General features: G+C 46.3%; 1 protein-coding gene across 1 annotated transcript in view; it reads right to left on the bottom strand.

Annotated features, from left to right (window-relative positions):
- Positions 1 to 2,063, bottom strand: part of LOC107123047 (parvalbumin, thymic CPV3) — a 10,937-nt gene extending 8,874 nt beyond the window's left edge. The window contains exon 1 of the mRNA XM_015426215.1: positions 1,997 to 2,063. Coding sequence (XP_015281701.1) covers positions 1,997 to 2,063 — 67 coding nt within the window. The remainder of the gene's footprint in view (positions 1 to 1,996) is intronic.
- Between the last annotated feature and the right edge of the window lie 10,650 nt (positions 2,064 to 12,713).

Below are 12,713 nucleotides of genomic sequence, written 5' to 3'. Positions count from 1 at the left end.
CCAACCAGCCACAGCCTCCAATGCCCGGTGAAGGTCATCGGGACTCGAGTCTGACCGGCCACCCAGCATCAGATAGAGCTGGGTGTCATCTGCATATTGATGGCACCCAAGCCCATAACTCCTGGCAAACTGGGCAAGGGGGTGCATATAAATGTTAAATAGCATCGGGGACAACACCGCTCCCTGTGGCACCCCACAATCAAGGGGGTACCTATGGGATCGCCGGTCCCCGACAGCCACCCTTTGTCCCCGACCTTGTAGGAAAGAGGCAAACCATTGAAGGGCAAGCCCCTGAATCCCCACGTCCACGAGGCAGTGGGTAAGCAGCTGGTGGTTGAACACGGCCGACAGATCTAACAACAGCAATGCCGCCACACCTGCTCAATCCAGATGCCTTCGGAGATCGTCAGACAGGGCGACCAAAGCCATCTCAGTCCCATGACCAGGGCGAAAACCAGACTGGAAGGGATCTAGGACTGAAGCGTCCTCCAGAAAGCTCTGTAGCTGTAACGCCACTGCCCTCTCAATAGGTTTGCCCAAAAAGGGCAAATTGGACACTGGCCGATAGTTAGCCAATTTGGCTGGGTCCAGAGATGGTTTTTTAAAGAGAAGGCGGACCATCGCCTCCTTGAGCGCACTCGGGAACTGTCCCTCCGAGAGGGACATGTTGATAATCTCCCGCAGTGCACCTCGTAACCCCTCATGTCCCGCTTTAATGAGCCAGGAGAGGCACGGATCAAGGTCGCATGTGGTTGGGCATACAGATACGAGCAATCTGTCAACTTCGTCAAGACTGAGCAGACTGAAACACTCTAAACCCGGTACTGAAGACACGCAAGGGGCCTCAAGTTTGCTCACTGTCTCAATTGTGGCGGGGAGGTCGCAGCGAAGCGCCAAGACTTTATCTGCGAGAAAGCTCGCAAAAGCCTCACAGCCGATATCCAATTCCCTAACATTTCGCCTGCCCTGAGGCAGGTCTGTCATGTAAGCAGGGAATGTGAATTGGAAAATAGTTATTTTCAAATTGAACTATAGTCCCCAGAAATGTGGCTGTTGATCTGTTGGTTACGTATTCTATGAACAAGTGTTCAGATAAGGGTTGAGAGGAGAGAGAGTTTAACCTTTCCACCCCTGTATGGTTTTGAAAGCGGGTGCTATGCTATTCTAACAGTTACCTGTCATCAGGTAAGGGGGACAGAGTCAGGGTGGAAGGATTAAACCCCTTTTCTCTTCCCTCAACAGCCCAAACCCAAATTAGAACTCTTAGCACCTGAAATCTTTCTTCAAAAGACTCAGGATGATCTATGAACTCCACCTTGCTTAGTTTGTTCCTTAGGGAGACATAAGGACAAGACAGAAAAATTCTAAATGATGCAGATAGAGCGCATAGAGATAAATTACTCTCTTCCTTAAGATATTTGGAGGGCCTTAGGTTCAGGGTACATTAGGGAGGTGTTGTTTCATGCTTTGCATAATTAATGTATGGACCTCAGAACCACAGGGTGTGGCTTTGGCCATAGACTTCCATGTCTCATGAAAAGGAATGAGACACATCCATGCAAAGGTGGCGTAGTGGTTAGAGTAGCTGGACGAATCGGGACTGGGGAGATCCAGGTTGAAATCCCCGTTCTCCAAGGAATCCAATAGGCCAATCACTGTCTTTTCCTCAACCTGACCTACCTTGCAGGGCTGTTGATAAAATGAAGGAAGGGGGGAACTATGCATACTGCTTCAGAAAAGAATGTTATAAAAAAGGAAAGACCTCATCATTAGCTGTCCATGGTAGCTTGAAAAAGGGAGCTCCATCTTCAGAGGGAGCTCCATCTTCATACCAGATTCTGAGAAACGATAGGCAAGGGGTGGCCATCAGCCATCATGACCCGCTTGCAAGTTTTTCACAGGCATCCGGCAGACCACTGCTGAAAACAAAAGTCTGGACTAAAGGGACCTTTCCTCTAATGCAGCAAGGCATCTGTTAGGTTAATTCAGCCAGCACCCTTACCTTGGCAGTCTCGAAGGGCAGCAGCAATATCGGAAGGGCTCAGGATGTCGGTGATGCTCATATTAACCTGTGCAGAAAGAAAATCAAACTCAAGGTGCTTATGCAGGCGGGCAAGCGAGAGGCACTCCTTCTGATATGGGGAAGGTAAGGTAAGAGGTGAACATTTGTCTTATCTTTCCACTAAAACCATCTAGCATCTAAGCCTCTGTTTGGATCAGTCTTTCCTTTTACAGTACTGTCAAAATCAGTTAAAGTAAAATCTAAACATGAACTATTTTGATGTAGTCTCTCTGCAACAGGAAAGTAGTTACAGCAATGCCACATTTTGTAGTATACAGAATTAAACTTTACAGAGAAATAAAATGGATCCAGGTTGTTTCCACTAAAATGAATAATCGCTGTAGTTTCTAGTGGTATCCAGAGAAATAAGAGGTTAATTATAGCTCTGTCTTAGCCAGGAATCCACTAGCACACTGATGTTTTTGTCCTTTAAGCCCGCTGCCTCCTTTTGATCATTTCCCCAAGAGGAAAGAGAATAATAGGTAGATAGATCATCACAGGTAAATAAATAATAAATACATAATAGATCCATCTTCCAAGAGAGGCAGCTGTTATACTTACTACCTATTCAGCCTGGCCACAGGTGTTTCTGCCCTTTAAAATCTCACACTGGCTGCTCACCTTTATGGTTTCCCAGGTAGGGAAGAGGGGGGATTTTTTTTTTTAAAGAGCTGAATCAAGCAGGATGTACCTCTGGCTCAGTCTTATCTGCCTAACTTATATAGGATTCTAAAGATGACAATGGCTACTTGGGTTACCTTTTCATGGATTAGGTGCTCCATTTGAGACACTGCTCAGATGTCTTGCTTAACTAATGAACTGGGTTTTTTTCCTCCCCTTCTATTTATACCCAAATAGTACATTGAAGAGAGCTAGAGTCTCCTGTCCTGACAATAAATTAGTGTACATGCTTTAATTAAGTTTTGGCGTGGGCCATCAAGTCGGAATCCCAATCAAGTCCTCTGTTTTTTCCAGGCTGAGTTTGCAACAGGTTATTGGTGTGGAATTAGAAAGCTGATTTTGTTTCTCTTGATTTTTTCCCCTGCATCTTTTGGAGGACGTTGGAGGTGAAAGACGCCCAGTGACAGTGGTGTCAGCCTGACAGAGAAGCTGTCAGTAAAACAGAAGCAAGCCTGATCTTCTTTCCTTTTTGGAGTGAACTTTCCTCACCAAGCTCCATGTTCTCATCTGCAAACCACTTTTAACTGCAGAAAAGAAAGAGTAGGAAAACTAAGGCTGCGGTCACACGGAACATTAGCCACGCTACAGAGATGGAAGATAGGCGGATTTTCCGGGCGCGATCACACCGCCAAATCTGGGAAGCATAGAGCTCCCGTGGCTCACCCGAGGCTTCCCGCTGAAGATCCGGGGCAAAAAACTAGTACCTCCGAGGTACTAGTTTCTGGAAACCGCGGGGCAAGGGCAGGCGTCTGATCGCGTTTCCGGTGGCATCCGGCGCCCGCCCCTGTCCCCTCGCAAACAGGTCATTTTTCCCCCCAAGGCTCCACGGATGCACACAAGCACCCAACGGAGCATGCACACACTTCAGTTTAAAAAAGTAAAAAACCCAAAACAACCCCGTTTGCCGCGCCACCCCGCTTCTTTGCCTGTCGTGTGATCGGCACCTCCCCCCTAGCCACGGGACCTCGACGGGACCTCAACCGGACGTCTGAGCGTGCAGTTGCGCGTTAGTTTGCCCTGGGGCAAACAGCCACGTCCCCCCCCCTGTATTTTCCAGCCCGTGTGACCGGGGCCTAAGATTATAATGACAGCAAAAACTGGGTAACTCTAGTAGGATTATTTTTTTTAAAAAAATGCACAGGACAATCCACATTATACTTTTGAAAACTCAGACACAAATGTATCAATTGGGGCAGCAGCCTGAACCGCCTTTATGAGCCCAACCTCAGCCAGAGCTTGGAATCTAAACTGGGCTGGCCACAGTTAGTATGTGGATAGGAGACCTTCCAAGGATGACTGGAATTTCTGTGCAGAGGAAGGCAATGAAAAAGCACCTCTGCTTATCTCTTGCCTTAAAAATGCCCATGGTCTTGGGGTCAGCGTCAGTCATTTGCATCTTGACAGCACATGATTATTATTATATCCTCACCTGGATGGCCCAAATTGACCCAGTCTCGCTGAATCTTGGAAGCTAAGCAGGGTAGGCCCTGCTTAGTACTTGCATGGGAGACCAGCAAGGAAGTCCAGCGTAGCGAGTAGTGACACAGAGGCAGGCAATGGCGAGCTACCTCTGTTTGTCTCTTGCCTTGAAAAACCTGTGGGGTTATTATAAACCGGCTGCAACTTGAAGGCACTTTAAATCAACTCAGGGGCCAAGCATGTGCTTTGCAGGCCAAAATCCAGTCATCTTCAGCTTAAGAAGAATCTCCTGTAACAGGGACTTAATATTTCCAGAAATGTTAAAACCATGAGGCCCAGTGGACTCTCCCGTTGGATATTGGAAATACTGAAATATATGCATTAATTTATTTCTTACCACAATCAACTTATTTGACTGCTTTATAAAATTTATAATAAATGCCTTGGTGTTCTGTACACAAAATTACACACACACCCAGAAGCACACATATCTTAGCTTTTTGCCATCTGAGTGGTAGGAAAACAGAAAACAAAGTGTATTGTTCGGACAACTGGAAGCTGGTTCTGCTGAATTTGTTTAGATTTAGTGCCAGTGGACACCAATTACTATAGGGAAATCACTTGGAAACAGAATGTGAAAAGAAACAGGAGTCTGTGGGATCTTAACGACTTTTTACTCTAGCATGGACTTTTTACTCTAGCATAGGTTCTGGTTCACAAAAGACTGTGCAAGAACAACAGCTGTCACGAGTCTCCTGTTTGTTCCCCACAGTGGACTAACTTGGCAACTCCTCTGAATTTAGCATGCATGTGAAAGCAGTTTTTAGTGGCTCATGCTACAGCTCGCCCCCTCTACAGTGCAAAGATTCCACTGTCAACCATTAGTGGGGATGTACAGTCCCTCCATGCAAACTCCGTGCAAAGTATTCCCAAATGTTGCCACCAACACAAGGAGGCTGTTTGAAGGGACCTTTGTGCTGAGTGTCATGTGCTTAGGCCTGGGATGCAAAATTGTATTGAACTGATGTCCCTTCTCCTGTTGGACTGGAACAAACCTATCTCAGTGGCACTCTCTAGCACAGGGGTCCCCAACATAGTGCCTGTGGCCAACATGGTGCCCGCGAACACCTTTCCTGGTGCCCACCAGGTGTTTTTACAAAATAGATGGAGCCCGATGGGACTTTTGCTCAGGAAGGCTTCTGATTGCCCATTGGAGATTTGGCTGGCTGTGCAGATTTTTTTTAAAAAAATTACTTTTACGGCCGCTTCCACCACAGCAGAAGGAGTCCACAGCACCACAGTCACTATGTGACTGAAGGCAAGCTGTGGCAGCCATTCCGTGGCTGGCTCCGTCTCCTGCAGCAGCCGTCTTGTGGCTGTGCCCACCACGTTTTGTCAGAATCCCAAAGGTGCCTGCAGGCTGAAAAAGGTTGGGGGCCTCAGCTCCAGCACGGAATCAGGCTTCTTGTTCATTGATGCCACAGCAATACCCACAAACAAATCTGCCTGCTTTGTGGATTGTGTTTTGTTGTTGTGTAGAGGTGAGATGGGTGTCAGCCAAAGCTGGGGCTTTTTCAGCGGTGGCACCTCACCTTTGGAATGCATTCCCCCTTGTGCAGTACACAACCCACTCTATGTATTTGGAAACACTTCAAAAAGGGAAGAGAGCCACGTAGCCAAGAGATGCTGAAATCACTTAAGAATACGATAAAGATGTAACTGAGCACTCACTGCTCAGGATGGTGTTCTTTGATGTTTGAAATGGAAAACCGAGACCCCAAGCGATACTAATCCTGGCTGAAAGGTTGGTTACAAAAGCCAAAAACGAACTGGATTTCAGAATGAAGGCCAATGCCACTGTATAGCGATACAAGAGGCAATCTACAGTTACTGGCATTTATTTATTCATTAATGACAGTCTTCATCTGAAGTGTTGCTGCCTGTCTGCCTTAATTAGAATGAATGAAATCATTGCAGGGTAAATAAACTCCCTTTACAAAGAGGCATTTTAATGACGACATGCTGGAACTTGGCATATGTTTGGAGGAAGGACAGAGGGGTTCACATTATAAGCCTAACGCTGAAATCACCTGTTCTACATTTCCATGGTGTCAAATGTTACTTGCTCAGTTTGTCTTCAAGGAAGAAAAGAAAAGCTGGTTAAGAAGCTATTGCTCAGCATGTCCTTTGAGTGCAGAAGGTTCCAGGTTCCAGCTTTGCAATTTCCTCTTCAGAAAGGATCTCTGGTATGGTGGTAGGACTGGGAGAAACCTTAGACCTCTGGTATCTGGCAGAACTAGCTGGATCAAAGGTCTGATTATGGCAGTTTCAGATGTTCATATCGCTTATGGCATTCATGCCCTACTTGTGGATTTCCTGGAAGCACCTGGTTAGCCACTGTAAGAAACAGTATGCTTGAACTCGATGGTCCTTTGGCCTGGTCCAGCAGGGCTGTTCTTAAAATGCCAGAGAACACGTCAGATGATGTGGCGCTTTAGACAATAACGTTTTCTTCAGGCTGAGACCTTAAGTTCGAGTAAGACCAGTTTTGAGGCAGCGTAGAAAACTGTCATGGGAGGAGGGATGCATCACGACTCCACTCTCACTGCATAGAATCCAAATATGTCATTTCTCTGAAGGAGGATGAATGAGAAACCCTAGATGAAGGGATCATAAGGAGTAGCAGACTTGGTGGAGCACAGCTGGCTTGTGGGATCAAGTTGTGAAAGATGGTCCTTCAGATAGGCGACTCCCAGTTTGTGAAGGGCTTTAAAGGCAAGAATCAGCATCCTAAATTGAGCTTGGAAATGAACCAGGTAGCCAATGAAAGTTGAGGGACTAAACTAGAGGAGATGCTGGAAGAACTACAAATGGATCTTCTGAGCATTTTAAATTGATAAATAGCAGCTGAGAGCCCTCCTGATTCGGACTCATGCACTGTGACCTCTCTGTGCCATTTTCCCTAAATGCATTGCCCATTGGGGAAGACCTAGACCAATTTCTCACAAGCCGCTGCTCTGCGCTCGTTCTTCCCTTTGTCCTGATCCTACATGTCAATTTCACACTGGCTGATTTCGCACTAGAGCTGCCTCGATGTTGCGCCGCCGTTTGCCTCGATACTATTGGTCAATTTCACATCCGAAGCCGCAGGGCTGCATTTTGACTCGTGGCTTCGCCCGATTTTCCCTGCAGTTTCGTAATCCTGTTTTTTGAGGATCACGAAACTGCGGAGGAAATCGGGCAAAGCCGCGGGTCAAATGCAACCCCGCAGCTTCGGGTGTGAAATTGACCAATAGTATCGGGGCAAACGGCAGCGCAACATCGAGGCAGCTCTAGTGCGAAATCAGCCACTATGTGCTGTGTGCACGGCATTTTGCCCCACAGCTTCGCCCAATTTCCTCCGCGTCTACTCAATCCTGTTTTTTGAGGATTGAGTAGATGCTAGGAAAATCGGGCAAAGCTGCTGGGCAAAATGCCACAGTGCAGCACATAGTGTGAAACTGACACGTAGGATCGGGAGAAAGGGAAGAATGAGTGTGGAGCAGCAGCCTGTGGGAAATCAGCCCTACAGATACACTGCCCGTGGGTAAAGGGGAAACAGCACTTCTCAGACTTGTTTCTAGGTTGAGAAAAACAGCACACATAGAGGAAGGATTAAGCCATCCTCTGGGGCCACAGCCCTGTTATAAATCAGAGGGGGTCCATGATTACTGAAATACCAGTAATCTACCCCCAAGATCCATTCTCTGTTCTCCCAGCATCTTGTCTGCTTTGGGTCTTGCAACTTCAATGCAAAGAGGTAAACCATTTTTCTTTGGGGGCCAAGGCCCTGTTGTGAATCAGAGGCGGTCCACAATTGTGGAGATACCAGTAATTTACCCCCAAGATCTTGTGTCAGACCATCATTTCGTCTGCTTTGAGCCCTAGAATGGCTTGCAGTTTCAAAGCAGCACAAGGTAAGTCTGCTGCTACTGCTACCATTCGATATACTCTATGATGATCATTAAACAGATTGTCGAGTGTCACCAGTGACCTAGTAACACTATCTTGTGACCTCGATGGTGCAGGCAATTGTCTAAGATGTTTCTAGTGGCTGTTAGCAGCATAATCAGGGCGGGTGATCTTTGCGCCGCTGAATTATTCAGGTTTTCTCTGTTATTTTAACAATAACTCTGCCCTAAAGGTTAGAGGATGATTAAAGGTTTAGGGGGGGGGGAAGTCTCTTGAGTTCACTAAAAGCTGTGGATAAAGAGAAAGGGCTCAGGCTCTGTATATTGTTACTGACTCATCTTCTAGGGTTCCAGTGCTCTTGGTCCTCATCTTAAAATAATTAACATGGTAAACCCAGGGCTTGTCTTTATTACACCATGCCCATAGCTCAGAGATAGATGGTGTTGATTCACAGGAAGGAATTCTACTGCCTTTTTATCTGTCTGTTTCTTTAGCTTAACTGCCCAGTGGTAGCGCACACGTGCTTTATAGACACAAGGTCCCTGGAAGGACCTCTTCCTTAGACTTGGGAGAGCTCTTGCCACTCAAAGTAGCTCCTGCCACTGGGGTTGACAGGCTACAGGTCTGACTCATCTGGTGCTTTGTCTGTTCGTGATGAGAAGGAAACAAGTCAAAGGCCCACAAGGAAGTGTGTGTGTGTGTGTATGTGAAGGTGTGTGTAGGGAGACAAAGCACTGGGGAAATTACCCTTTATAACTTCACAGCAAGAAGGGATCCCCAGTGTGCTGCCAGTGGGCACTATGGTCCTTGCTGACACCTTTCCTTGTGCTTACCAAGTGTTTTCAAAAAGTAGGCAGGGCCCAGTGGGTGTTTCTCCAGCAAGGCTTCTGATTGGCTGTGCAGATTTTTTAAAATGTTGCTTTGGCAGCAGCTGCCACCACAGCTCAAGGATCTTCCACTATGTGACTGAAGGTAAGCCACAGCAGCCATTTTGTTGCTGTGCCTGCCACACTGCATCAGAATTTCAGAGGTGCCCACAGGCTAGGGTTGCCCCTGGGTGGGAATGGGGGATCCTTAAATTTTGCAGGCTCCTGTCCACTGCTGGCCAGCTGGCCAGCAGGGGGAAGCCCTGCCCCCAACAGCCACAACCTGACGTGATGTCCCCAAAGTGATGAAGTCAGGCAGAAGTGATGACATCATGCCAGGGATGTCACATAGTGACGCTGTGGTATTTTGGGCAAAACTCTATGGTAACCATAGAGTTTTGCCCCAAATACCAGAGCATCACCACTCAACGTTCCCGGCATGATGACATCACTTCCACGTGACATCATCACGTTGGGGGTATTGCACGTGGTGATGTCGCCCTGCCCCCTCACACCCAGGAAGCTCCCTCCTGCCCCCTGCTGGTGACGGCTTAGGACCTGGCATCCCTACCACAGGCTCAAAAAGACTGGGGACCCCTGGGCTAGAGACCTACCTTTCAAAAAACCAGTGAAAGCTGGGAACAGTAGATTATTAAAACATTATTGTGCTATAGCAGTCTGTTGGTTTTTTAAAGGCCCCAAAAATGTTTTTAGTGATATGAGGAAAGCAGGGGCTGAAGCAAAGAAAGTGGAGTCTGTATGGATGCCACAACACACAACAATTGCATCTTTAAAAAAAATTAGACACGTTCATGAAGGACATAAGAAGAGCCTTCCTGGATTACACCATTTAGTACAGCATGCTGTTGCCATCCGTGCTTTGTGGAAGCCTCACAATGGCAGCTTGAAGGGAAACTTCGTTTCTCCATTGTAAGGCTTATCAGTGGGGATCCATTGTGAAGTCTGGAACATCCATGTTCAGATATTGTAGAGCTGCAAGATATTATAGGGACAGACAGAAGTTAGAAGTCAGGGGCTGGCTGTCCCTACTGTTTTCTGATCACGAGCTTCCCGGGGGTATCTGGAACATAAGTCAGTTAATTGGTTCTTATGTTCTTGACAAAAATTACAGCAGTCAGGGAGGAACAAACAACATGCCCCTTGTTTTCACAAGAAAGCCGTGAACCGAAAAGGCTCATGAGATGCCTCGGGCAGCATAGTCTTCCTGTATATCTCATCAGTGACAACGGACCGGTCGTTCTATCAATTTTTTATCGTAATTGAAAGTGGCCAAAGTATCTCAGATCAGTGTAGCTAGTATCGAGCCTCAGTGCTAAGGTATATCGGACAGTCTGCCTGGAAAAGAGAAACCAAGGAGAAGAACTAAGAGTTCTGTTAATAACTCTTGAGGGATTCTAACCTCTTCTTTGTTTCTTAAAAAAGAAGACCCGCTTTCCCCATTGCTCCTTGATCAGCACCTGCCCCATGGATGGAACTAAATTTAAATTAATTAAAAAACAGACAGACAATGATTTGGCCAGTTGACTGTGCCAAATATGAAGATCAGCTGTTTTTTTTACTGCATTTGCTTTATTAGAAAAACAAAAATATAAAATTAACAAATATGATACTTACATTTATTGAAAAACACAATTATTTAACTGTTGTGAAATGAAATGAACTTTTAAAAATGTAATGATCATGGGCAATAACCTTTGGCGCTGATGTTTTTGTTTCTGTAGTGACAGCAGTTTTTGTGTTAACCCCCCCCCCTCCATTGGTCCAAGGCTAGAAGAAAAGCAGGCCTTGTAAGAAGATCCCTGCTGGATCAGATTAATCCAGCATCCTGTTTCACCCTTCAGCCAACCAGTTGCCCTGGAGGGGCAACAAACAGGCCATAGAGATTGAGGCCTTCCCCTGATGTTGCCTACTGCCTCTGAATGTGGAGGTTCCCTTTAGTCACCATGGCTGTTTGCCACTAGTTGACCTATTCTCATTAAATTTATTTAATCGCATTTGAAAGCCATCTGTCCTAGTGGCCATCACTACAGAAGCCATCTGACCTAGTGGCCATCACTACAGAAACACTTCTATGATAATTTCATAGTGGTATCTGATGAAGAGAGCTTGGACTCTCGAAAACTGATACCCTGACCTTGTCAGACTGGAAGCTAAACAGGGCCAGACCTGGCTAGTATTTGGATGGGAGAACTCCAAGGAACACCAGGGTTGTGACACAGAGGCAGGTGAATGTCCCCTTGCCTTCAAGCCCCACTGGGGGTCACCCAAAGTCAGCCTGACTTGATGGCAAAAAAAAGGAAGGAAGGAAGGAAGGAAGGAAGGAAGGAAGGAAACTGATACCTGGGACTGGAACTTTTCTTGATATCTAAGGTGCTACTGGACTCGAATCTTGCTCTTCTACTTTTTCTGTGAGTAAAGGCTTGAGAATCTGGGACTGTTCAGGCTTGTACAAAATATGGATGGTGGGGGACACAGGAGAGGTTTACAAAACTTTGTAAATAGAGAAAATGGACAGAGAGAGCATTGGCAAGGCCTTGGCCTCTGTGAGCTGTTTAAGAACATAAGAGAAGCCATGTTGGATCAGGCCAGTGGCCCATCCGGTCCAACACTCTGTGTCACACAGTGGCCAAAAGTACTTCCTTGCCTTCTCTATCCTGTGCATGATTTTGTAACCCTCAATCATGTCACCCCTCAGTCGTGGTTTCTCCAAGCTAAAAAGCCATAACCTCTTTAACCTATCTTCACAGGGAAAGTGTTCCATCCCCTTAATCATTTTAGTTGCCCTTTTCTGCACCTTTTCCAATGCTGTAATATCTTTTAAGAGGTGCGGTGACCAGAACCGTACACAGTACTGCAAATGAGGCTGCATTATAAATTTATACAGGGGCATTATGGTAGTGGATGATCTGTTTTCAATCCCGTTTCTAATAATCCCCAGCATAGTATTTCCCTTTTTTATTGCTATCACACACTGGGTCAATGTCTTCAGTGAGTTGTCTACCATGACTCCCAAATCTCTCTCCTGGTCAGTTACCGCCAGTTCAGACCCTGTCAACGTATATTTATAGTTAGGCTTTTTGGCTCCAATGTGCATTACTTTGCACTTGCCCATGTTGAACCTCATTTGCCATGTTGATGTCCACTCTTCCAGCCCTGACAGATCCCTCTCGAGCTTCTCGACAATGGAAATGGAAAAAAAAATGGACAGATCTCTCTGGAGTTTGTTTGGGTCTCTTTGGCTGGCTGCAAGTGAAGCAGTATGCTGTACTAGATGGACCACTGGTCTGACCCTGCAGGCCTCTACTTACATTCTTGCACTACATCCAGTGGCATGGCATTCCCCTCTCTTTACCTTGCTAGTAGATGATGTCCTAATAAAAGAAGCGGTAAACTGCCAACTATAGAGCAGCATTCTCGGCATTGTGGAATATTTAGTAGGATTTGTCTCTTGCCAAATAAAAGGCAAGTCAATTTATAATGTCTGACAAAAAAATAATAATACTCTGTCTGACCCATCAATCAACTGGTCTGACAACCTCAGATGGAGTTCTTGCAGTTCCTGGTAGCTCTTGAGTTGAACACATGTACTGAATCGGATCCATGGTCCATCAAACTCAGTGCTGTCTACATGACTCTGGCAGTGACTCTTCAAGATCTCAGAGGTTTTTCACATCACCTCCTATCTGATCCTTTTAGCCGGAGATGCCAGGGAC

Source organism: Gekko japonicus, unplaced genomic scaffold (assembly GCF_001447785.1).
Source record: "Gekko japonicus isolate JY-2015 unplaced genomic scaffold, Gekko_japonicus_V1.1 scaffold384, whole genome shotgun sequence".
NCBI lineage: Eukaryota > Metazoa > Chordata > Lepidosauria > Squamata > Gekkonidae > Gekko > Gekko japonicus.
This window is presented reverse-complemented; position numbering and strand designations above follow the sequence as displayed.